The following is a 26,285-nucleotide window of genomic DNA, read 5'->3' on the forward strand; positions in this document are numbered from 1 at the left end:
GGCGATGGGGAGGGCATGAGTCCGAGATGTGCTGGGGCCAGGGGGAGAAATCATGAAAAAAGAAACTTGGAACCAACCATAAAAGCCCACAGAACAAAGAGGCAAAGGGCCACAGGAGCCCCTTTCCTCCCCAGTACCCAAGCTCAGAGCCTCCCGGAGGAGACCAGAAAGATCAGAGGTTCTAGAGTCACTCTGCGAGAGCCCAGATCCCAGCTGCTTTTTACTCTGAGTGATCTTGAGCGAGTGGCTGCACGTTCGGCTCAGTCTCCTCTCTAGAGTGGGATCCTCAGGGTGACCACATCCCAGGTTGCCAGGAGAATTCATGCAGGTGGAGAACCTTCAGCAACCCTGCCACGTGGCCTGCACCCCATGCACGGTGCCCGTTAATCCATGTCAGGCCCTGGTGAGGCAATTTACCCAAGCCTGGCCTCAGCCCTGCAAAGTGGGCTCAGAGAGGTGCAAAGCCTTGCTCTAGATCACACAGCAAGGAAGTGCTGAGGCGGACCTAGGAGCCCAGGCTCCCTTTCTCTAGCAATCTGAGCTCCTGCCCACTCTACACTCCCTTCCCCTGAGGCATTCCTTGGCCTCACATCTCCTCCCTTCTTTGATTGCTCACCAAAAAGACTCCTCCTTTCAACAGGGACAGCCAGGCCTCCATCTGCTGAGTCAACCAAATTGCTCCTTCCAGCATCCCAGACTTTCTGCTCTCCTTGGCTTCTTCCAATCCAGTCTAGCACTGGCCCACTTAAGTCACTCAGAAAAATGAGGACTCTTCTGATTGCATGAGACAGACACCCAGTTCAAACAGGCAAAGCAGAAAGAGCCCATGCGAGCTCAGTTTTTCCTTAAGTACAATGGGTTCATAGTAGTGCGTATGATGCGGCTGATGTGAGGGTTAAATGAGGTGATGCATGTTAAAGCCTCAGAACTGAACCTGGCAGATGGTAAGTGACCTGTATTTGTGGACGACTTGGACTGTTATTATTCTTACGACTATTAAAGGGATGACAGCCAGAGACACTGGCCTATCTTCAAAGAACTCACTGGTAGGAAAAACCATACCTATGAAAACCAAGGTAAGGAAGCATCCAAGGTCACAGGGAGCTCACGATCCAGTAGAGCAAGAAGGAATTCTGCAGGGTCAGAATGATCCGGTGCTGCAGGCAAACAGGTGTCCGGTGATCCAGCGCCACAGAGGGAGTGAAAAAAATCACACGATTCATTTATTCAGCAAACATTTACCAGGTGCCCGCCACGGGCCAGGCGCTGGGCCAGAGCATAGGGGCTGCAGCATCAGGCACACAGACGTCACCTCGGCCCTCGTGGGACTCCCACCCAGTGGAAGAGATAAACCTAGAACAAATAATTATTGAAGTTCAGTCAAGCTAAGAAAAATTGTATTATGCCACAAAAAAGGTCTACAATGACACAGTTTAGTCTGGAGGTAGAGCCAGCAAAGGCTTTTTCCCCGAGGAGGAGGGATTTAGAGGGATGAGAAAATAGCGAGGAGAAGTGTGGGAGGAGACTTGGAGAGCAGACATCACAAAATCTAAATTACAGTTTCACCCCCAGGACTAAACAGAGGGTAAAATCAGCCTTCTACCATAAGGCACAATGATCAAGGCACAGCCTAGAGTCAAAACGCCTGGGGTCTAATCCCAGCTTTGCCACATGATAGCTGTGACACCAAAGCCAATATAATCTCTCTTAGCTCCGGTTCCCTCATCTGAATAATGAACACAATGTCAACTACCTCACTGGATTAAGTAAAATAACAAAGATGGAGTACCTAGCATAATGCCAGTAAATCCTATTTTAGATTTGAGTGATAGAAAAATAAATAAAAATTGTTTAAGGAAAAAAGGAACTGAAGAATTCAAGGGATGTATAGATTTCAGGAAGGGCTTGATCCAGCAGCTCATGCCATATCATCAGGTTTAGTCACTTTCTGCTTATCTTCAGCTTAGCTTTCCTCTTGATCAGGCTACTTCTACACTTGTTGCCCTGCAGCACCGGTCACACTTTCCCAGTTCTGTAACCCCGACAGAAAGAAAACTTGTCTAGTATTTCTAGAACAAGCCTCATGATTGAGTCTCATGGGACTTATCTTAGGTCACCTGTCCATCCTAAATCCTAGACCTAGAGTGTATGCCAATCCCTAGAGCTTGAGGGAAGGGGGATTCAACTCTATCCAAACTACATGGCCAGAGAACATGTGAAGGGTGATTTCCCTAAAGGAATATTATGGTGCTATGAGAAGAAAGACTTCAGGATCAAATAAGATTCCTGTGTCTACCACAGCCCTTTGTCCTAGCCCATTTTCTGTTGCTAAAACAAAATACATGAGACTGGGCAATTTATAAGCAGCAGAGGTTTAGTTTGGATCATAGCTCAGCAGTCTGGGAAGTCCAAGAGCAGGACAACCTCATCTGCTCAGCTTCTGGCGAGGTCTTATGCTGCTTCTGGTGACAGTCTCATGCTGCTGCAATTGGTGGCAGAGGGCGAAGGGGCATGAGGAAGAGGAAACCAAGAGGGGAAGCCTTATTTGTAACCACCCGCTCTCACGGCAACTAACCCAGTCTTTTGAGAGAGAGAACTCACAGGAGCGAGGCGTCGGTCCATCCATCAATACACCCCACGACCCGACACCTCCCATCAGGCCCCAGCTCCCAGGGCTGTGCATTGAGGAACTAAGGTTCCAACACATGAACCTGTGGAGGACACAAACCCTAGCAGAATTCCCCCGACATGGGACAGCCATACTAGACCACTCAATGGCACGCCAACAGTCTGAGTAACCACTGGGTACCACCTTATCCTACACCCAGCTGGAGTGAGTCCCAGCTCCCACTCAGAATAACAGGCTAAGAGTACAAATTCCAGGCAGAGGCAGCCTGGATGCAAATCCTTCGCGGAACCTTCTAGCTGTGTGACCTTAGCACATCTCCTGTCCTCTCTCTGCCTCTTTCCTGGTCTAGAAAATGAGCATAACCACAGGATTCACCTCATAAGGTTGTTGTGCAGCTTAAATGTGTGCGTGTGTGTGTGTGTGTGTGTGTAGTTCATGTAAAACTCATTTCATTAAGCCCCCTACTGTGTGCTTCACCTTCAGCCAAGAACTTATGCACAGTCTTCATCTAATCTTCATCATAGACATTAGTTATTGTGCTCCCCTGCATTTTGGATGAGAAAACGGAGGCTCAGAGAGGTTCAGTGATGTGCTTAAGGTCACCCAGCTAGTGAATGACCAAGCCAGCGCCCAGCCCTAGGCCTTCAAATGTATCGTCTGTGTTCCTGCCATGCTCTGTATGGAGCCATGCCGGGGAATCTAACAACCCAGCAGCCCAAGTCCAAAGAGAGAGCAGGTTTCCAAGGAGAAGGAGGAGAGGTGTTGGGAACATGCAGTTATTTACAGGATGCTGTGTGGGTTGCTGCATGCAGGAGGGAGCTGTCCTGAGGTGAGCAGGGAGGAGGATGTGCTGGGTCCTCAGTTTCCTCATCTACAGAACAGAGGTGACCAGGCCAGCCTCGGGGAGAGCGGGTTGATGGGAGGGAATGGCACATGCACGCTGCCGCACCACCACTCATGCGCGGCGGATTCTTGCAGCACAGGTGGGGGCAGGGAAATCACGTGGCCATGATCTACATCATGGGGGCCAGGACCTGACCCCAGGGACTGTGGGCCTCAGTTTCCCCAGAAGTGAGAGGAAAAACTTGCATGGATTCTTAATGGAAGCTCTCAGTTCTCCAGAATGGCTATTTGTTAAGGAAATTAGGCAAATGAAATCAGGGTGTTTGGGAGTAGGCACAGCGAACCCACGGGAGACTTGGCCTCCTGTGGCTCCCATTCCAATCTGATAATATCCAGGCCTCTCATCAGAGCTGGCAAGGTCCCACATGACCTTGGTTCCTACCACACTTCTGCTACCTGGGTTCCATTCTGTCCTGGGAACAGGCTCAGGGAAGTGACCTCTGGACCAAGCCTTCTGCACCAGTTCTTCACCTTCAGCCAAGAATTTATGCACAGCCTTCATCTAATCTTCCTCACAGACATTAGTTACTGTGCCCCTCTTCCTGTCCTTCAGACCAAGCATGAAGGAAGCTTTCTTTCTTGGACCTTCCTGCTCCCTATTCTTTCTCCCACATGTGGTTTTATTTCTTTAGAGCACTCACCACAATGAATGACCTATCTTTTCCTTTGCTCATTGTCTGTCCACTCCGCCAGAAACGCTCCATGAGGTGAGATCCTCCTGCGCCTCACTCCATATTCCAGGTCCAAGGCACGCCTGGCCCAGAGCAGGTGTTTGGGAGACACTGTTATGTGAATGCATAGTTTCGGATCTTCCCAGGCACGGGTGGGATGGTTAATTCCAGCTGCTGTTCACTGCATTCTCCCAGGTCCTGTGCATGCTATTTCAGCAATGCGCCCACAAGGAAAGCATCTGTACCCCACTTTGCAAATGAGGAAACTGAGGCACAGAAGGGGATTTACACGCCCAAAGTCACACGGTGGAGACAAGGCAAAGTCCAAATAGGAATCCAAAGCCCCTTCTGTTCAGCCACACCCTGGGAAGAAAAGCTTTGAAGAATAATATATGACAGGCAGTAAGACAAGTTCCTTGGAAAGACATTTGTGTAGGAGCAGAGTGCTGAGGACCAGAGTTATGAGGTGTGCTCTGCGGTGAAGAGGACAGAGCACATCCACATCTGGTTTCTCTCTCTTCCTGAGCATGAGCAGCACCACCCTTCCCAGCCCCTTGCAGGGGGTGGGCCCAAGGCACTAAGTCTGACCAATGAATGGTGAGCAGAAACTGGCAAGGAACATGGACCACTCCTTCTGGGTCCTCAGAGGAGGACTTCAATAATGTGTGGATCCCGACAGCAGGATGCAGTTCCCTAGGCCAGCGCCTGTGGGGAGCCCTCACCACCTGAAGGGCAGGGAGGGAGTGGCTACCAAGACCTGAGATCATACGCGTATAGAAGGGACCACTGGACAGGAACCATGACCTTCAGCCGAAGGACCTTTGATCATGCCCTCTTGATTGCCTCTAATCCCTGCTAGTACCAATGATAAAACCCAACGGAAGCCCGAGGACAGAGCAAGCCTGTTGATGGTGGCCTGCCTCCTGGGTACAAAGCAGGACGGGGATGGGGGAGAGAGGAATCGGAGGAAGAAACAGAAAGTAGCTGCAAGGTCACTGCCCAGCATGGGAACCTTGGTGACACTCTGGTTCCCTCTCCCTACCACAATGCCTCCAGATAGTGGCATCACTATCTTGAGTCCCACCTAACTCTGCACACAGCTTCCCTCCTCCCACCACAGCATTGCATGGTCTGAACATTACAGTGGGAAACAATAAAATAACGCAAAAACAACAAGCTAAGGAGAGAGATCTGAGAGGCTACTGAAAAGCCAAAGACATCATTGGGACAAGTGGTGACTTGGAATCAAGAGGCCCCATTCAAGGCAGAGAGGCCTTGAAATTATGTGGTTCAAATTCACTCCAAAAGTCACCTTGGGAAGGTCTCTAAGACCAAGAATAAGAGATCTTTCAAATGCATCAAATTGAAAAGAGGTCAGAAGAAGTCCCAGCAAGATAGAAACTTGATGATCGCAGCTCTTCGAGAGAGCACAGCAATGAAAAAGAGATGTACAGAAGATCTGAAGAAACCTCCGTCTCAGCCTCACTGAGGAGGACCTCGGGGAAATTCCCGCTCCCAAATTGTCTTTTGGAAGTAGGGGCGCCAGAGGCACTGCTCTCTCAGCAAATGTTCTAACTCCAATTGACACACTAGATGCAGACAAACCGCTAGGAATGGATGGCACCTACCCAAGAATGCTTATGCCACTCAAGGGTGAAATTGCAGAGCTGTTGGCCAAAACTATGTGCATGTTTGAGAGGATGTGGATCTGTGGATATGAAGTTTTAACTTTGACAAAGCTTTGAGTAAGAACTGACATCGCCAGCTTCTTCTCAAACTTCAGTCAACATGACCATGGGGACCAAGTTGTAGTAGGTGAGAAGGTGGCTTGGAGATCAACAATGATTGAGTCCCTTCTTGAAATGAAAGGATATTATATGGTGGGTCCTTCTGAGGTCAGAAGCTGCCTGATGAGAAGTTCTCTGAGAGAAGGAATGCACAGCTCTGAGATGACAGATCCCTGCTGGTCTCTTCCGGGTGGCTAAAACAAAACCTAATTCAAAGCTATAAAAGTCAAACAGTGGCATTTATTGGCTTGCACAAGTGTGAAGTACATGAATGGATAAGGCTGAAAAGGATCCGGGTCCTCTAACACCATCATTAGGTCACCAGGGATGTGTCTCCTACCCTTCCATTAGCTCTGCACATGTCTGTGTTGGCATCACCACCAGGCAGGCTCTCCTGGAGGATGGCAAAATCACCAGATCCTCAGGACCCTATTCTGCCAGCCCTGCAAAATCCCACAGAAATAGTCTATTTCCCATTGGTTCCAGCTAAAGTTCCAAGCTGATTCCTATTAGCTTAGCTTGTGTCACTTGCCATGCCAGAGCTAATCACTACGGGCAGTTGGACACCCAGTGCTCTGATTAACTGGCAATGGATCTATTGCCCACCCACAGAAGTGGGGCATAGAGGCAGCCCAACCCCTAATCATAAAGTCTGAACATGGGGAAAGAAAGGGACTCCAAAGAGATACTGGATCTAACAGCTCAAAAATGCATTACTACTACAGCGCATGACAGCAAAAACTTCCCAAAGTCAAAATTCCACTATGATGGGGCCCAAGTATGCAAGGAACTCATGAATCTGTGTGTGTGGACTTAGAACTGCAAAAAAGCTTTGGGAGGGGCAAATGCAAGATTTAAAAACAGATTACCGGAGTTGTTGTGGTGGTCTATGGCCCAGGGTTACAGTTTGGATATGAGATGTCCTCCTAAAGCTCCTGTGTTAAAGCTGGAATATTGAGAGGTGAGATGATCAGATTATGAGAGCTGAGACTCAATCCGTCCATCCTAGTTTGAATGGACTAACTGGATGGTAACGATAGGCAGGGGAGGTGGGACTGGAGGAGGTGGGTCACTGGGGGCATGCTCTGAAGGGTTCATCTTACCCTGTGGCTCCCTATTCTTTTGCTCTCTGCTTCTGACTGCCATAAGCTGAGCAGTTTCCCTCTGCTGCACCCTTCGGCCATGATGTTCCACCTCACCTCAGGCCCAGAGTGATGGAACTGGCCAACCATAGACTGGACCTCTGAAACCATGAGCCCCAAATAAGTTTTTCCTCCTTCAAGTTGTCCTTGCCAGGTATTTCAACAGCAACAAAAAAATGAACACACCCAGCAAGGAGCCTGGGTCTGCAGATCCCACCCCTGAGGCGGGAACTTCAAGACAAGCCATTTCAACCCACACAAATAGCATAATACCTGGCAATAATTTAACTGTTTGCAATCAGAAAAGCCTTGGGTTTCACACCGGTGATTAGAGATGTGCAAAATATGATCCTTGCCTTCAAGCAGCTTATATCCAGAAAGAGGAGACAAGCACAGAGGGGTAAATTGAGAAAGGAACAAGAGAAACATCAGAGGGAGGGCTGTTTGGGAGAAGAGTAGCAGTGCACAGGCTGGGAAGAGAGCTGGAGTCAGATGGAGGGAGGCCCTCGTGGGTTTGGACTCATGCTGCAGGCAAGGGTGAGTCATGAAGGCTTTTGAGCATGGGAGTGACCTGAGCTGGATGAAGCTTCCTCATCTTAAGAGAGCCCGATGAGGCCCAGTGGAAAGTCACAGGCAGGATCAAAGGGCTGGCAACGGGCCTGTGGAGGGGAACGGGAGAGTGACGACCGGAAAGTCGAAGGCAGGGAACCTGGATCAAAGTCAGCCAGGAGAGCACATCATGCTTCCTGCACAGGACCGAGGCAGGGAGGATGAGGCACTGGCAAGTCAAAGGGAAGGTGGCTTTGTTCAGCTCCCATGGGAAGAGGCGAATGCTTCTCCCGCACATAAAATCATTTATATAACTGTGACCATCCCGCTCCCAAGAGGGGGTGTAGTCTGGAAATGGAGAATAAATCACTTACCAAAAGCTTCCAGAAGAGTCCCTGTGACATCACAAAGAAAGGCTAAGAGCCACCGCTGGCTGTTCATTTATTAAACAACCACTTTCTGAGGGCCTGTCTTGAAATCTGAAGCGAGGGACATAAAGCAGGTATCCTTTTTCTTATTCTGTCTTAGCCCTCATCTCCTTTTAGAATCACCCTGTTCCCTGTGTGTTTGCCTGGGTTCAGTTCCTCTAGTAGATGAGATAGAAATTTGTACTTTGCTTTCACCATGGTGTGCTGGCACCTAGAGAAACGCTGGCATATAATAGATGCTCAGTACATACAGTCACCCCTGGGTACTCAGGAGGCTGGCTCTAGGATACCCTTCCCCAATGAAACCACAGAGGCTTGAGTCCCTTATATAAATACCAGAGCATTACATTGACCTACTGCTCATCCTCCCATATATTTTAATAATCTCCAGCTGACTTAAAAATACAATGCAAATACTATGTAAATAGTTATTATATTGTTTAGGGAATAATGACAAGAAAAAAAGTCTATACATGTTCAGTACAAATGCAATGTTTTCCAAATATTTTTGATCCATGGTTGGTTGAATCGTGGATGAAGAACCTGTAGACACAGAGGGCAGGCTGCGGTTCACCTGGATCACATGACCTGGACTAAGCCAATCAGTGCGTGTGATCCCCCTGGCTCCAAAGAATATGCACAGGTTCTATGCAAATACTACACCACTTTATACAAGGGACTTGAGCATCCAAGGATATTGGTATCTGCAAGGATCCTGGAACCAATCCCCCGCAGATACTGAGGGACAACTATACACAGATGGGCTTCTCCAAGCCAGTGCCACACGAGGGAGGAGTGGGTGCTGGGTGGCAAAATAAGCTGTGACCACCATGTGTTTTAAAAAGAAGAGTGATGCAATCATATGTATGTTTTAGAAAGCCACGATTCTCCTACAAATCTGAAAGCCAGTTAGAAATTAGAAGGCAAGAGCAGAGGCAGACACACTGGTTAGAAACTGGTAGTAAGAGCCAGGCTGAGCCAAACTGAGCAGAGTTGAGCAAAGGACTGTCACAGAGGGGGGTTTCTTATGTAAGTCCTGAAGACATCATTCTGGACCTTTGACCTACAGCCTCCATCACTTTCTTCAGACATGGAACCTATTAAAGACCAGTCCATAGCAAGGTCCCCCTAGGATATGAGTGTCACCCAAACTCTAAAACCAGTTATCCTTAAGCTACAGACCCAGGCTTGGCTTCCAGGAAATCACCCAACCCCCTTTGGAAATATTGCCTCCTGCAGATACACACCAACACCAAGTGCTGATTCCCTTGCTTCTTGGCTGTGTTACCCTGAACAAGATGCTTAACCTCTCTAAGTCTGAATGTTTTATTTGAATATGAAGTGGATGTGATGACATTTAAGGTAATGTAGACACAGGAGTGGGGATTAAATCAGATAAAGAGTATGAATCACCTATCTTAGTGAAGGGCTCAGTAAATGAAAATTCTTTGTTCTGTAGCCCCTTTAAGCTTTTCCCTGGCTTCATCTTCCCAAGACCTCTCCAACCCTTGTTTTCTTGCCAAATAAAAGGGGGTTTGGCTTTGTTTTGTTTTGTTGCCAGAAAGCAACAACTGGAGGTTGAGTAGCACAGAACAGCCATTTTTAGATTTGTGGGTGGAAAATTCCTCCTGCTCTTGGTCCTGAAGCCTAAGCCCTCCCTGGACTTTCTTCAGGTGGCTCCCATTTAGGGAAGCAATACCCCAGTGTCTTGTGCTGGAGAAGAGGGAAGGGGAAAAAATGTAAAGAAGAAAAACGTCTTTCCCATTTTTCTCCAATTTTTAAAATCTTCTCCATCTCATTCCAACCTAAACTCAGGGAAATGACAGAGTCCTTTGGTCAAGAAGGTCCTAAAGGAGTCTTTGTCTAATGGTCACACTGTCCCAGACTCCAGAAGAGAATACGATGCCTTGTGGGGTGTGGGAGGGAAACAGAATGAATTCTTGCTAGGACCCAGCTGCCTCCCAGCTCCCTGGCAGGTAGGTAGGGATCATTCTCCCGTTTGCACTGATAAAAAAATTGAATCTCAGAGAAAAGTCACACCCACCCTAGTCACATAGCCAGGAAGGGATAGAGTGCTTCTGAGATTTAACCCCACATCCCTAGGTGGCACAGCCAACCCCCTCTCCTCCAGGAAACTTCTGAGATGACTTGTATGGCCCCGGAGCTTGGGTGCCTCGAGAGCAGGCGCCGGCTGCCCCTACCCATTCCCTGCTTGGAGCTTCCCCTTCCATCTGGCTTGCAAGCTGTGTGTATTTGATTCTCCGCCTTGGAGCTCCCTCTTCACTAGGACAGCACTTAGCGTGTGTATTATCGTGGACTGTTTGCGGGCATCTCTCCCCCGCTTGCTTCTGAGAGTCTCGGATCTGAAAAGATCTTGAGAGTGTGAATCGGTGCATGTGTTATCTCACTCTCAATGGAGTATTTATTTGCTTCTCTCGCAGTGGAACAAAGAGGGGGAAAGAGAAACTCCGAAATTCTTAAACCTTTGTGTGCATTGAAGAGTGCCTGGCATGTTAGAGCCCTACATACATGTTTGATGAATGAATAAGTGTGTGAAAAATACCTACCACAAAGAAACTTGGGGGCTGGATGCTGAGTTATGCCAGGAAAGAATATTTACCTAGGAGTTGGAAGTTTCATGATCTTTTTTTAAAAATATTTTTTAGTTGTAGATGGACACAATATCTTTATTTATTCTTATGTGGTGCTGAGAATTGAACCCAGTGCCTCACACGTGCTAGGCAAGTGCTCCACCACTGAGCCACAATCCCAGCCCCAGAAGTTTCATGCTCTTGCTATATAACCTTGAGAGAACCTCTTCCCCTTTTAGGGCCTGTTTCCCCATCTGTACTAGATGAACTTTTCTATGTTATGCATGTTTCATTGTCTTCCTTCATTCTTTCCCCCTAAAAATGAATACGCACACACACACACTCGCTATCAATCTCTAAAATAGCTGTTTCCCTTGGCATTCTCTCTCTCTTTCATTTCCTTGACCAGAGGCCCCATGAGCTTATTAACCTCTGTTGTCCATGTTCCTCAATATTCCTGCTTCAGTAAGACAGCAATAATGTCCTCTCAAATTCATTTTATCAAAGAGCAAGATCTGTTTTGTGAGCCAGTGTGTGCTGAACCTAAATGGAAAGTAGAAGTCATTTCCTGCTCACCCGCCCTGTAAATGCAGGGGTTCTGCCGGCTGCCTTTGCACCAATATGGAAAGAACATCTATCTTCACAAATGTAGGCGACACTGTGGAGACAGCCTTTCAAGGGACAGGGTGAAAGCCTTCCATTCCAAAAGAAGTATGGAAGCCAAAAAATAAAAGTTTTCCTCCTAGAATGGGAACAAAGTCACACTCCAGGGTCGCTTTCAACTCTACAATTCTAGACATTGAGATTCTTACCATTAAAGATTCTGAAGTGTGAGTGAATATGTGTCATTGGTCAATTGTAAACTTCTGTTAATCCTAAAATATTCCGATTCTGTGATCTCATTTTTCTGTAAGACGAGAGCCCAGGATCAGAGGATTCTCAGCGTCCACAGATTCAAGGCGAGGGCTTTGCAACCAATAGATGAGTCTGAAATGCTTGGGAATCTGGGGAGAAGATGCAAATTCCTGGGCTGCCATCTCAGATCCTTAAGTTTGTTTCATGTGGGATGAAGCCCAAGGATCTGCAATTTTTAACAAGTCCCCCACTCCAGTGGTTTGAGTAGGAGTGGGCCACTCTGACATATAATGCTGTAGGAAGCCTGTAATTCTGTAATTCTAAATGTGATTCTGAAATGGCCTTTTGCTTTTGATTCTAGTATTCTGCAAGTCTTTATTTTATTTCCATGTGCCTAAAGAAAGCCTTCTAAGGTGTAAAAACTAGCTTTCTGGGCATGTGTTTCACAGGGGGAGGAAAAAGGGGGCCAAGTACCTCAGTGTCCCAATGAAGGGGCACTCAGCAAACCTTGATGCTGCATCAATGGTGCTGGAGCAAGTCCAGAGCTAAGGATCAGAAATGTGGGGCTTAATTGGGTCTGGGGACCTGCTTGTCTGAAGAGTTCCCCATGGACAGGGACACCTGACCATGTCCTGAAGAGTTGGGAGGACTAAGGTTGGAGGAAGGGAGACAGAAGTCACAGTCCAGAGCTTCAAAAAGAACTAGAGGCAAGAGAGGAAAGATTTATCACCAAAACATCCTCCCTTTGATGGATGGCAGGGGGTACTGCAGACTGGTGTGCAGACATGAAAATGCAAGGTTTCAGGAAAGCTCCAGATGAGAGGGAGCCAACTGTGTGGGGATATCCCAGGGTACACTGCAAGTGGGCTGGAAGAGGACTGCTTTGACATGCTAATGAGCGCCTGGATCTGGGAGGGTGGGGATGGGATGAAGGACGCAGAGGACCTCTAAGGAGCTGGTAGGTGGATGCAGGGAGGGGAGCAGCTCTGAGTGGGGGCAAGGCTCTGGGATGGAGAGGGGCTCCCCAGGGAATCTCCACTCAGGCTCCATGTACCACCAGTGTTGAATCTGGAACCCTCTTTCTGAGAAGCAGAAATGGAGAATAGAAGGCCTTAGGATTTCTGCAACTTCCCAAACAGGCAAGAGCCAGCTTGTTGGTCGCTCATGGCCCCTCTGGTGGGAAAAGAATGGAAAAAGAGGGGTTAGTCACTTCTAGTGACATATTTTGTCTGCATGCCTGCACAGCAGTGATGACATATTCCTGACTGCACATAGACACACCCACACATCTCTACTGCCCCACCCAGTGACAGTGACATATGTGCCAACACATTGTGACATACTTCTGCACCCTTACCTGCTGATGATGACATAAGATTGCACCATTTCATATCCATAACACCCTAACACTTGGGTCATCCCTAGTTGACAGCAACACTTAGACATACACCATTACACCGAAATAGTGGCATATCCCTAGCACATTTGTACCTGATTCGGTCTATGGGGCCTCTGTGGTTGTACAGCGCACAACCTGCACATCTTCTGTATGTGGTGCCCTTGCCTTCCACCCAAACCCCCTCACAATGCCATTGCCATATTCTGCTCTGTCAAGGCACGTAGCTCTACACCATCACATTCCTTCACATCTGAAGGCATACTCCACCACACCCTGTCGGTCACATGGCCACAGACCCACATCTGCACTACTGCACACTGATGGTGGCACACAGCACATGCATCACTCCACACGATGCTGGGTGGTCCCATGCTGGTAGCTGCACACACAGATGCACCACTGCACATGGATGGGTCTGCCTTCACACTGTGTCAATGCACAAAGAAGGAGGCAGACTAGGAGCCTCACGGTACACCCTTGCAGTGATGGCACCCTCGCCATTGTTGACAACAAGAGGGAAGGCACTCATCAGATGAGCAAGGTGGCCTGTAACCCTTCTCTGAGCTCCACCCCCGCAGCTCTGTTTCTGCCTCTGGCATCTGGCCACCCTCTCAAATCAAGACCAATTCTCCCCCTCCCGGCTCAGGCTAGAATGCAGGATGTGGAATCCATCTCCCTGGACCAGCCGGCAAGCTCAGGATCAGCCCATGCTTCTTAGATTCCTCCTCATCTCCCACATCTTCCATCTGACTGAGGCAATTGCAAGGAAGAAATGGGCTGACCTTTGGACGAGTGCCCTCTGAGAGTCATTCTCCCTGAACACCACATTTACAGTCTGTGATAGTTGTCATTCCTCACACATTGTTCCTCGATCCTCACACAAAGTTCTAACATTAGCTCTCTTAATCAGCTTCCTAGTGAACATTCAAGGCATACACATATCATTTTATGAATCTGTCTAAATCTGGCCCCAGGACTCATAAATAAAAGTAGAAATTCAGTGCCTGCCAGGATAAGACACCTTAAGCACAGCCACATCCATAATTTACTGAATGACTCTTAGAAGCTGTCCACAGAGCAGGCTCTGCAAGGACCAGAGGCTGGGACTGTTGGCACTTTCACACACTCAGGCTCACTGGGGTGAGCTGGATTAGCTATGCAGATGAAGGAAATGCTGGTAAACCACACAGACAGGAAGTCCCTGATCTGGGTGCAAATTCATGGCAGGTTGTGTGTGTGTGTGTGTGTGTGTGTGTGTGAGAGAGAGAGAGAGAGAGAGAGAGAGAGAGAGATAGAAAGAGACAGACAGAAAGGGGGAAACTCAAGAACGGGGACAACTATAAATGTCAATGTAAAAAAAAATCTGCAGAGCAAAAGTAACATTTCCATAGGCTGTGGGATGTGTCAGACGAGAAGCAGCCCCGCGTGGTGTAAGGACCACAGGAGTCAGTGTCAGGCAGACCTGGCCTGGACTCCTGACTCTGCCAGAACTTACTTTCTCTCTCTGGGCTTTGACCTTCCCATCTTGAAAATAAGAGTGTATGTAAATTAAATAAGAAAATGTAATTTATGTAAAGCACCAAAGTTAGCATATGAGACATATTGGAAGCTCAGATTGTTGCTATGCTTAGTAGTGCTCTCACGAGGAAATGCTTATAATAGTTAACAACTTTTCTTCAGTAATAGTAGAGTATTTGGAAATCACGTCCAGGCAGGTAACACTTAACGGGGAGCAAGTATTCATCTCTTCATCAGCTTTCTTCTATGTGAAGCATCAAGTGCTATGATTTACTCCTGATTGTTCAATGGAATAAAGCCACCAAAACTTGACTGGGCTGTCCTACTCACCAGCGAGACACGGTTCATGTCAGCCCAGGCAGTTTTTTTATAGAAGCCTAGGTTCAAAGGAGCTTTAGTTGTCATATGGACCAGCCGCTTACCCCAGTACCATCTTCCAGGGATGGTATCCCTGACCTCACAAGAGGCAGCTAAGCTATGGCTGGACAGCTCCAACTAATAAATGGTTCTTCCTCTTAGAACTTATCAACTTCCTTTACCTTTCCTCCACTGCCCTAATTCTATCTCTAACAGTGGCAGAAAGCAGTAACTCTCCTCGCTCTTTGCAATGGTTATTTATCCACTAAACAAGCATTTCTTTAGACCAATTTTGCTAAGCATCAAAGAAAGTGCTGGAATTATAAGGTAAGCAAGACTGGCCTTCCCTCATTTGACATGACTTCCAGATGCCTACTGCAAACCACCTTCCTCCCAAGCTTAATATAATGGAGTTGATCAAAGTCCATCTTAAAATGTGGTGCCCACAACTGAGATTGGTATTTTCTGAAGTCTACTCTGGGTTTTTTAGCCCAACTTGGTCAAAGGCAATGCCAATTGTGGAAAAACTCCAATTATAACTAGAGTACTGGAGGCCAGGTCCCACTTAACTGAATATATTGTTGAATAAAATGGAGAAAAGAGGAAGAAATAGGGAAAGAGTAGGATTAAAGCTCTTGAAATAATGTGATGTCAGATCTCTGTGTCCAGAAGTCCCCTGGGGCATTAGTGGTGAGTCTAAGTCACTCTAATCAAACACCCGCCTTCCCCCATCCCTTGGTGTCTGATGCCCTAGGAAATGGGGAGGAAATATGGAATGAGACGCTTTTCTGATTGCCCAACACAGTGCTAAACAGAGAAAAGGCCATAGGAAAGGGTCTTCCTTACACATAGCCCTTTAGCCCATTCGGAGAAAACAGAGGTGAGCTTCAGAAGATGCCTCTCCAAGTGAAGAGGTGGTTCCACAAATGCCCTCTGGCTTGTAGGGATCCCCAACTTTGAGGCCTCTGCTGTGACTGTGTGCAAAGGAATAGATTCCGCTTATTGGAATGGAATTACACCTCCTTTCTCTCCTGGATCCTGTTCTTCCACAGCTCCCTTCCTGGAAGGAAGCCATCCCCTTATAGAAGCAGAAGTCATTTCCACCGACAAAACCCAAATTGATGCATAAACTCCTGCAAATTTTTCAAAGGCCTGGTGCAAGTCCCCTCCTCTCTGAAGCCATTTTCCTACATATCAGATTAAAGGAAGCAGTTAAAAGCCAAAAAATAGCAGGCAGAATGGAGAGGCTCATTAGGAAAGAATAATAAAACAAAAAGAGTGTGAGGGGAAGAGGAAAGGCTACTGCGGATGGGAACAGATTTTGCCTTGCCTCTTGAAGCTTCATCCGTTTTTTTTTCCTGGCCATAGGAGGAAAGGAAAACGGCCTTCTAGAATAACTTTGCCAGAGGATCCCTTTTTCTTCACAGGATATTAGATCAAAGAGGGATTGGTGAGTGACTCAGCTAAGGTCCACTGCAATTTTGCAGCAGTCTGATCCCTCTCAGTACACATCAGAGGGTTCCTGACTCTCTATGAGGCCCTTACTCACTCTCCCCACCAATGGTTCTTGAGTTGTCATGTGACTGGACTATGGTGAGGGGCAGCAAAGAGGATCTTGGAGCTGCTAACAGGCAAGATGCAAGCGAACAGATGGAACAGTGGTGGCTGAAACAGGGATTCCTCTAGGGGTGGCAGGAGCCCTGAGGAGAGTGTGCCCATTCTTCCCGGAGGAACTAGGGACGGCTTTCCCAAGGAGGTGACCTTGGAGCTCTGCTTTAAAAACACTTCCTCCACCCCTGCCCCCATTCACTGCCCCCTCTCCCAAAGCAACTAGTTTGTGGTCTTTGGAGCTGTGACCAGAACTTCTGTCTGCAGGGACTGGGGAAATGTGATTGGGGGGTGGGCAGCTAAATGTAGAAGAGGAAGGGGATTTTTGAAGAGAGAATGGGAGATGAAGAGTGAGAGAGGGAAGGAGGGGAGGTGCAGAAGGAGATGGAGAATGGGAGATGGGGAGAGAGAGAGNCCATGCTATCCATCATCAAACCATCTCTTTTTCCAGATACCTCTGCTTTCATGCATTCATTCAGCAAACACTGAATTTGCAAAGCATGTTTACTCAAGGATTGAGTCTTTTCAATGCTTATGTCTTTAGTACTCAAGGTGGCTGCTACTTAGCCTTCTGGGATTACTTGGGCCATCTTCTTGGGTCTTCCTCAAAACCCACCACCCAATCCCAGTGTGGCCCTCTGAATTAGGCAATCTCTTGTTTATTCTGTTGAGACTCCCCTAACCAACTTTCCAGTTTTTAAGGCCCAACCTATTCCTGACCCCTCCCTCTCAGCAGGTAACTTTCCTCTCACATCTTGTGGCAGCCAAGGGATATCAGCTCTGAGGTCAGGCTCACTGACTCAGACCCCAAGTCTTCCATTTCTAACTGTGTGATAGGAACTCATCTCATTTCTTGGATACTAGGTCTTCATTAAAAAATGAAGATTATACTACTACTTTGAAGGGTTAAAAATAACCTGCAGGATGTGTTTGGCAATGAAGCGCTCAGTAAATTGTGGCAGTTACCAAAATGATGAATCTTCAGCTATTGTGAGCTCTTGCAACCTCCCTTCTCCTAATTCCCAGAGTCTCCTCCTCTGGCTGTCTCAGGCTGGGACCAGCTGGGAGGAAGTCAGGAAGCGAAGCTGAAGACTTGCCCTGGGTGCTGGACGCACAGAAAACATAGAAACCTGGTGCTTACAGAAGCACCCCTCCCCCGCCCCTTCTCTTCCTTCCCTCCTCCAGCCCAGAATCCACCACCACCACCACCACCACCACACCATCCTTCCCGCGTAGGGACAGACCAAGGCTTCCCGCAGAATCGCTAAGGAGCGCCTCCTGGCGTTCCGGCCCAAATCCTCAACTGCATGTAACCTCCTGGACCTCCCCATTCCTGGGGAGCATATGGCAAAATATCTACACATATGCCGGCAGACATGCTAACACAAACTTACATGAAGTCTAAGTTCAGAGTTAGACATGCAGGTCATACTTTGAAGTGCACGCTCACACACTCGCTGACACAACATTAAATTCGACCCTGTATTTATCCTATAGGATTCTAGGATAAGATACAGATGTTGTATTGAGAGGAGATCAAAGAGGGAGGAAAGGGAAAGACACTAGACAGGTAGGGCAGTAGGTGGAGGAAGGCAATACTGCCCTAGAAAGGGCCATGTGTCTCAAGAGGAAGATACTATCACATCTTGAAAATCCAAGAAATTTCATGGAGTGACGTTTGAGAGTGATCTTTGAAAATTAATGCTGCTACTGCTGTTGATGTTGATGATGACAATGATTATGATAACTAAGTAATATTAGTTATTAGCACTAATATTAGCACATACTATGTTCCAGATACTGGGTTAAGCACTCTTTTTAGTGTTTGCATTATATCAATGCTCATAAGAAGCCTTGGGCATAAGGATTAGTGTTTCCATTTTACACTGTAAAATGTATTTGCCCAAGGTCACTTAATAAGTGGTAGAACTAGGATTTGAACCAGTAGGATGAGGTTAAGAGGCTCCAAAGTGATGGGGATATCATGTACAAATGGCCAGAGTTGTTTGGAAAGAATATGTGCTGTGGGGCCTGGCTGAAGAAGAGCCACGTTCAAGGGATGGGAAGTGAGAGGCAAAAAAGGTAGGTACTAGATTGTGCAGGACTTGAAGGTCAGAACAAGGACTCTGATTGGCTTAACAAGGCCACGGGGAACCATTGCATGTATGTTTGAATGAGATCTGCCCTTTAGGAAGATTAATTGGATAACCATACAGAGGATGGATGAGAACAGGGAGAGAGACAGTTAGAGGTTATGTGCAAATCCAGAGCCTCTAGGCCTTGAACCAAAGCATTAGCAGCAATAGGAAAGAGGAGGGTGAGGATGCTGGAAGCATTGCAAAGCTACAGTCTCTGAGTCTACACCCTAGTTGTACTCACCAAGCCCTGGTGTGATTTGCTGTGCAATGTCTACCCTCCCCAAACAACTGAATATTGTAAGATAAAGCACTGGGACGCCCTCATTCTCTTCCATAGTCCTAGCATCCAAAACAGGATGTGGCAGAGTAGATACTCAAAGTATTCAGTATGAGTAAGTGAGTGAATGAACCGATGACTGACTCTGGCATCTTCAGTTAAAGCAATCGGAACAAAGAATGCTGGAGGAAAAAGATGGTTGGGTGGAGGAGGCAAGAATGAGATTGATTTCTGGACAGATTGAATTGGAGATGACACATATAATAACATGCAGTAGGGAGTTAAATGTGCAGGTTTGGGAAAGAAAGATAAAAATCAGTGATAGATGAGACTCCCATGGAGACAGTGGGGAGAGGAGGTATAGTGGGGAGGAGAAGAAGAGAATTTGCTTCGAGAATGTCTATATAAAGGAAAGGAAAGAAGCCAGCAAATTTGAGAAAGACTCATGTGAGAAGTAGAGTGAAGACAGCAAGAGCACTGTCGTACAATTCAGGAGAAGATGGAAGAAGACTGAAAAAAGTTGGAATGTAGTCATCATTAGCATCTGATGCTATGGAGGGAAGGTGGAGGAGGGCTTTGAAAACACTCCTGCTCTGGCCTTTCAGGAGCTTCTTGGCCACTCTGGTTAGGGCAGCTGGACTGATGCAGAATGGCAGATCTCTGGACTCACGGAGGGGTAGGGCTTGAGCAGAAGGTGAAGAAGTAGAGACCCCAAGTTTAGACCCCTTCATCAAAATGTTAGAGGGCAGAGATCAAGGAAAACTCAGGGTTCAAGGAGGGAGTTGGAGAAGGAGAGAATAATTTGGAGAGGAGATTGAAGATGTAAGGAACAGGAACAGATGGATGGACCAAGGAGGGAAGGTATAAAGAGAGAAAACCCAGAGCACAAGCAAATGGATTGGCCTCAGCCAGAGGAGGAGACTCTGGGAATTAGGAGAAGGGAGGTTGCAAGAGCTCACAATAGCTGAAGATTCATCATTTTGGTAACTGCCACAATTTACTGAGCGCTTCATTGCCAAACACATCCTGCAGGTTATTTTTAACCCTTCAAAGTAGTAGTATAATCTTCATTTTTTAATGAAGACCTAGTATCCAAGAAATGAGATGAGTTCCTATCACACAGTTAGAAATGGAAGACTTGGGGTCTGAGTCAGTGAGCCTGACCTCAGAGCTGATATCCCTTGGCTGCCACAAGATGTGAGAGGAAAGTTACCTGCTGAGAGGGAGGGGTCAGGAATAGGTTGGGCCTTAAAAACTGGAAAGTTGGTTAGGGGAGTCTCAACAGAATAAACAAGAGATTGCCTAATTCAGAGGGCCACACTGGGATTGGGTGGTGGGTTTTGAGGAAGACCCAAGAAGATGGCCCAAGTAATCCCAGAAGGCTAAGTAGCAGCCACCTTGAGTACTAAAGACATAAGCATTGAAAAGACTCAATCCTTGAGTAAACATGCTTTGCAAATTCAGTGTTTGCTGAATGAATGCATGAAAGCAGAGGTATCTGGAAAAAGAGATGGTTTGATGATGGATAGCATGGTGAACTTGAATAGTGCCCTTAAAACACCCAGAGGGAGGTGTCCATGAGGTGTCCTTATTCATCACCTATTTCCCTACACACCTATGCACACACACACACACACACACACACATACACACCCCTCAGAATGTAATCTGCATGAAGGCAGGCTTTGTATCTTTTGTTCACTGTTATATCCCCAATGCTTACCATATCAACTGGCACATAGTAGAGGCTCAGCTAATGCTGGTTACATGAACAAAAATGGCAATCTAGAGCCCTGATAAGAAAGAGGTCTAGGTGCCATCAGTGCCAGTGGTCATTAAAGCCCCCCAGAGGGGATGTGTTCTCCCAGAGAAAGGCTAAAAATGAAGGAAAAAAAAGAGAGAGAGAGAGAGAGAGGTTGAGGTCAGAGTCCTGGACAACAAGTTTATATAAGGACAGAAGGAAAAAGAGGAGTTGGTAAAAGAAAAAGAGCAAGGAGGAGGGAAGGGAGGAGCAGTGGGAGATGAAAAGGAGAAAGATCTAAGGCACAGAGTCAGGGCAGGGAGGGGTGTGGAGGTAGAGAGGAGAGGGGATTGAAGGTACATTAGGGAGGTCAGCAATTCAAATGCAGCAGGATGGCTCTAGCACAGAAGCAAAGGAAAAGGGACTGGAGGATCCTCTGTTTCCGAAGAGAATTGCCAGAGACACACAACAAGTTGGGAATGAGGCTGGAACTAAAGCCCAGGTGTCCTGCCTACCAACCTGAAACATCTCAAATTAGAGTCCTGCATCTTCCACCACCACCTGGTAATTCCTTGAGCTCCATGAAACACTGAGCAGAACTCAAGTGTTCCTGACATCACTTCATTATTACACTGTTCCTTTCCTGTTCTTACAAATGAAGTCGTTTCTCAAGGCCCTAAAGTCCATCGAAAACATTTTGACTGAGCTGAGCAAACTCCAAACTCAGATTTCTGGGTCAAGGTGGGTTCACTTACATTTCCTGGAAAGCATATTCCCTTTTTTGGCTTAAATGCAGTCCCCACAAATATAGTGTCTGCAGTGGCTGACATTTTATGGGCTCCAGCTACACCCCAGGCATTTGACCAGGATTCTCTTTTCTCTTTCAGACATCAGTACAAAGGCAGCCTTAATACTCCTCTGTCTTTCAGGGAACAAACTGAAGCTTTCCCAGGGAATCATAGCAGTGTTATAGCTAGGATTCTGAACCAATTGTGTTTGATGGATGCCAAAGTCCCTAGGGATTTTTTTTTTCCTACTGTATCATGATATTCTCTTCCCAAAACAACCTATCAGGTGATTTGATCAAGTAGATAAGCTCTTGGGCCCTCTGGTATGAAAAAACTCCAGTCTGCTAATATGATTTCTCATTCTGAAGGAAATGAGAAAGATCCATCAATGACTAACCAATGACTTTGAACCCAACCTGGCTATAACATGCAGCCTGATTTCTCTGTTACCGTTTTCCAGGACTCTTTTTCCTCCTAAGAAACCCTAAAGCCCCCAAGGCTGTGTGAGATAAAAAGGTCTTGGGGAATAGACTGGCCTTAATTAATCATAAAGCCACATCACACTTTGGATAGCTCATCCATATCTCCATCCACACCTGAAAAGAGAATTTAGTAGCTTTGTCTGTTAAAGAGTCCCTGAAACTGTGGTTAAAAGAAAAAGACTATCTCTGAGTTAGAGCACTGGGGTTCATCTCAGGAATGTGGGGGGCATATGGTAAGAAGGAAGCCAAGGGTGAAGCGTTCAAGTCCTTTTCCCACACCGACCCTTGGAATAGTTCCACTTTTACATAATTTGCATATTGCAATTCCCATTAAGATTTTATTTGGAGAAAATCTTTTAAGGCAAAAAGAAAAAATAGTAAAAAATAATAATAAAAATGAAAGTTGGTGATTTAGGGAGAAGGGAAGAAGGACTAACATTAGCAGAATGCCTACAAGGCCCATGCTAGGTACTTTAAAGGCCCTAAGCCCCAAGAAGATTATAATGTCTCCAATGCCTTCGTGTGTAATTCAAACTAAAAATCAATATTAAGCTACAAAATATAAAAAACTTGCATGCTGCAATAAAAAATAACTTTTTTTTCCATTTGTCTAATTTCCAAAGTCTGGGCATATTCATCCAAGCCAGCTGTCCCCATTTTTCCATGCCCCTCTGATTTGCTGGGGCCATAAGCACATGCTCATTTATTTTTATGGGTTGATCCAATGGCCTGGGCTGGATTCTCTCCAATCTCCACAGTAACCTGAGAAAGAAAACATTGCCATTTCTGTCTCACAGAAGAGCAAACTGGGGGCTTAAGGAAGCTAAGTAACTTGCTGAATGTCACATAAGGAGGCATGAAAATGCACCCTGCACCAAATTCCAAGTTCGTTCCAGTATTCCTGGTTTCAATCAAATTAGAACAACATGGTAAAGATGATGGCTTTAAAATAGGAAGCAGAAGCTTTCTCGGGAAATAGCCCCTTTCCACCTCCTCTCCCTTCCTACCAGGACATTGCCTTGGCCTAAGACCAGTGGGTGCTCAAGTGTGAACAAGGGTAAAGTTGCCTTATGTCAAAGTCCACCCCACTGCCTGGGCAGAGGCCTCTCCCATCTGACTCCCAGTTTCTCTCTTGCAGGTTGAAACATCTCCCCAAGCCAGGCCAGGCAAGGGCTCTGCATGCGAATTCAGCCCTTGGCTAGGGCACATTAACCAGAGCCGGCAGCATGGACTTCGTCATGAAGCAGGCCCTCGGAGGTGAGGCCCGCTTCACCTTCCCTGACCCACAGCACATTCCTGACCTGGTCCTGGCCCAAAAGGGAGGGGACCTCAACTTACTTGGCCCCTCTCTCCTCAACCCTGTCTCCCAATCTACCACATCTCTTCTCTTCCCACCCCCTTACAGGGGCCACCAAGGACATGGGGAAGATGCTGGGGGGAGAGGAGGAAAAGGACCCCGATGCACAGAAGAAGGAGGAGGAGCGGCAGGAGGCGCTGAGGCAGCAGGAGGAAGAACGCAAGGCCAAACATGCGCGCATGGAGGCTGAGCGCGAGAAGGTCCGGCAGCAGATTCGCGACAAGGTCAGCACCACCTGGAAGGGTGGAGGACAGAGAGGGCAATAGGGCTCCAACCTCCAGTTCCCCTCAATCCTGTGCTTTCATCTTAGATCTTGTTCTTCCCTGAGCCTCACTCTTCTCATCAGAAAAAAAATGGGTGTCAAAGGGATGCCTCCTTCAATGAATCATTATGGAGATTAGATAAGATAATGCACATAGCAAGTGCGACAGGCCCACAATATCTTATGCAAGACCCTCCGAGTCAAAACTGCGTGGAGTTGAGAATTTGTAGATATTAGAGAAAATACTATAGTACCCTGAACACCTGACAGTGTTGTTAGGTAGCACTTCCGGTGAATCTGGGTCTGTGTGCCAAACAGTCAGGTGCCTGTCTGGGAGCACCACACAACAAATCAAGACTGTAAGTAATCTTCCTTGGTTCAAGCTTGGTGTTGTCACTGAAATTTAGCTCCAAACATACAGGAAAACTTTTCAGTGTTTAGATCTTTGGGGATTTCAAAAGAGCAAGAATTTATTATCTGTAGGTCTAAATTATAAAGGGAAGCCCAAACACAGTCTCTCTTTTATTAATTATCTACACTCTGAAGACCAGGCACAGTCCTACAGAGAAAGCAGCCTTAACCCCACTTTATAGATAAGGAGATTGAGGCTTAGGAGTGCTCATGAGCATGTCAACCTATCTTCATGACTTGGAGATTCAGCTCTCTCCTGTGTCCTGCCCACCTTCCTCATACTCCTTTCTGCCCTTCTTCCCAGTATGGGCTGAAGAAGAAGGAGGAGAAAGAGGCAGAGGAGAAGGCAGCCCTCGAACAGCCCTGTGAGGGGAGCCTGACCCGGCCCAAGAAGGCTATCCCTGCAGGCTGCGGGGATGAGGACGAGGAGGAAGAAGAGAGCATCCTGGACACGGTGCTCAAATACCTGCCTGGGCCACTGCAAGACATGTTCAAGAAGTAACCAGCCCTCCTGCCCCATTCCCTCTCCACTTGTTACTTTTTTATTTTAATTTATTTTGTTCTTTCTTTTCTTTTTATTCAGTTAAAGTCTCAATTCTGAAGGGGAAAACCTCAGTTGGCCTCTGCCCGCCTTCCCTGGCCAGGGGCTCCTCCCCCTCAGCCCTCCCTTACACCCTCCTTCATCCCTGGGTAGCCATTCCCATTCCACTCCCAAGCAGCTTGAAAAAAAAAAAAGAATTGACAGCTTTTCTCCAGCAGGGGGTGTTGAACCCAGGGCCAAAGGCACTGGGTGGCCCCCTCTGGAAGCCTAAGTTCTATGTTAGTGTGGTAACCCCCATACATTCCTTCGTGCTCCCCACTGCCAGGAGGACCACTGTCCCCAGCCAGCCAAAGTAATGACACATTCCAGCCCTGCCCAGCATGCTGATCTTTGGCTTCTGATACCTCAGTGGGCCTCATGGTCAGGGCAGGGGCACTGAGTGGCCTAGCTCTGAGGAAGGGAATCAGGGTAAGCCTGTTCCATAAGGTCCTAGCCTGAGAGGGCTTGGGTCTGGCCAGGCCAGGGTCTGGGCAGGAGGTTGAGACTCTTCTCCTCTCTTCCTGGTGACACCCAACCCAGGAGCACACCCTTCCCCAAACCCCTCCCGGAGAGGCATGGCCCCTGCCAAGTTGGTCCCTCTAAACAGATCCTCTTTGGACTTCAGCACATCTGTAGAGGACCCCCAGGGTAGGGCAACCCCTTTTCCCCTCACCCCACTTAGGTCCTGGGACCCCACTGCCAGGCTGGACCCAGCTTGCCCAGCCAAGGGGCTGCCCAGGCCCACAGAAAACACTTGGAGCCATTGGGCAGTGATGGTCTATGCCATGGGACCCCCCCCCATTGGTGTGGCCAAGCTGCCCCCATTCCTATCCATCCCTCTTCCCCATTTTGTCCTGTCCATGTGCTTCCAGGGCCCCATGGTCCCCAGGAGGACCCTTCCCGGCCAAAGCCCCAAGCCACTGGGGAGAAGCCAATTCCCACTTGACAGAAGGCATCTATCTGTCCATTCATCCTATTGGCCAAGAACAAACTCTTCTCTGGGATGTATGGGACTGGCATTTGTCCCCCAACTACCCCCTCCCAGATTTTCAAGGCTTCCCATTCAGTCAGTTGTATGAGAATGGGTTGGGGGGGGGGGAAGCAAATGAGGGAGGAAAGTGTAAGTCCATTGTGATACTGCGTGGCTGAGACTGCAGCAGCGATCGTGTGTCCGGAGACTTTAGCATATATGTACAGTTAGAGTGAGGTGAGTCTTGAGAATGCGTGTGTGTTGGTTATCAAATCTCTGTTTTAGAGATTGTCTGTTAGGCAGCCTTGTGTATGCGTGCTTGTTTGAGGTGATATATTTGAGTCACGATTATGTCCTAAGTGTGTGATAACCATCTCATGTGTTTAAGATTGCATGTGTTAGCTTGAATATGCATGAGTTTTCAAAATGGCACGTGTGTCCAGAGTGATAGATTCATGGTTAATGTAGAAGTGTGTGTTTGAGAGAAGTGTCAGACGTAGTAAGACTATTGTGCACATGTGTAGGGGTCTGAAAAGGCAGTTGTGTGCATGGATGTGTGCTTGGAGAGAAGGAATGTGGGGAAGACACCCCCTCCAAGCCTGAGACCCTTGGTCACAGATGGCTACATCCAACAGGAGACTTTGTCCTTGGCCTAGAGTCCTCTCACCCTTGGAGGGTTCCTGTCTGAGGTTCCCAGAATTCCACTGGGACAGACCCAGACAGTGCCCCAGGAAGCCATGCTAGCCCCCTACCAGGGCCTATCCCAAAAGCAGGGGCCAGGGAGGGGGCGACTTGCCTGCCCCTGAAGCCCCTGTCCCATTAGCCCCAGTTTGCATTCTGCG

General features: G+C 47.5%; 1 protein-coding gene across 1 annotated transcript in view; it reads left to right on the forward strand.

Moving 5' to 3' along the window:
• Window positions 1–24,731, forward strand: part of Cplx2 (complexin 2) — a 66,339-nt gene extending 41,608 nt beyond the window's left edge. Inside the window, exons 2-4 of the mRNA XM_015488443.2 lie at window positions 23,002–23,120; window positions 23,269–23,444; window positions 24,198–24,731. Of these exons, the coding sequence (XP_015343929.1) occupies window positions 23,090–23,120; window positions 23,269–23,444; window positions 24,198–24,395 (405 nt within the window). The 5' untranslated portion in view covers window positions 23,002–23,089 and the 3' untranslated portion in view covers window positions 24,396–24,731. The remainder of the gene's footprint in view (window positions 1–23,001; window positions 23,121–23,268; window positions 23,445–24,197) is intronic.
• The last annotated feature ends 1,554 nt before the right edge of the window (window positions 24,732–26,285 follow it).

Source organism: Marmota marmota, unplaced genomic scaffold, assembly GCF_001458135.2.
Source record: "Marmota marmota marmota unplaced genomic scaffold, marMar, whole genome shotgun sequence".
NCBI classification, from domain to species: domain Eukaryota; kingdom Metazoa; phylum Chordata; class Mammalia; order Rodentia; family Sciuridae; genus Marmota; species Marmota marmota.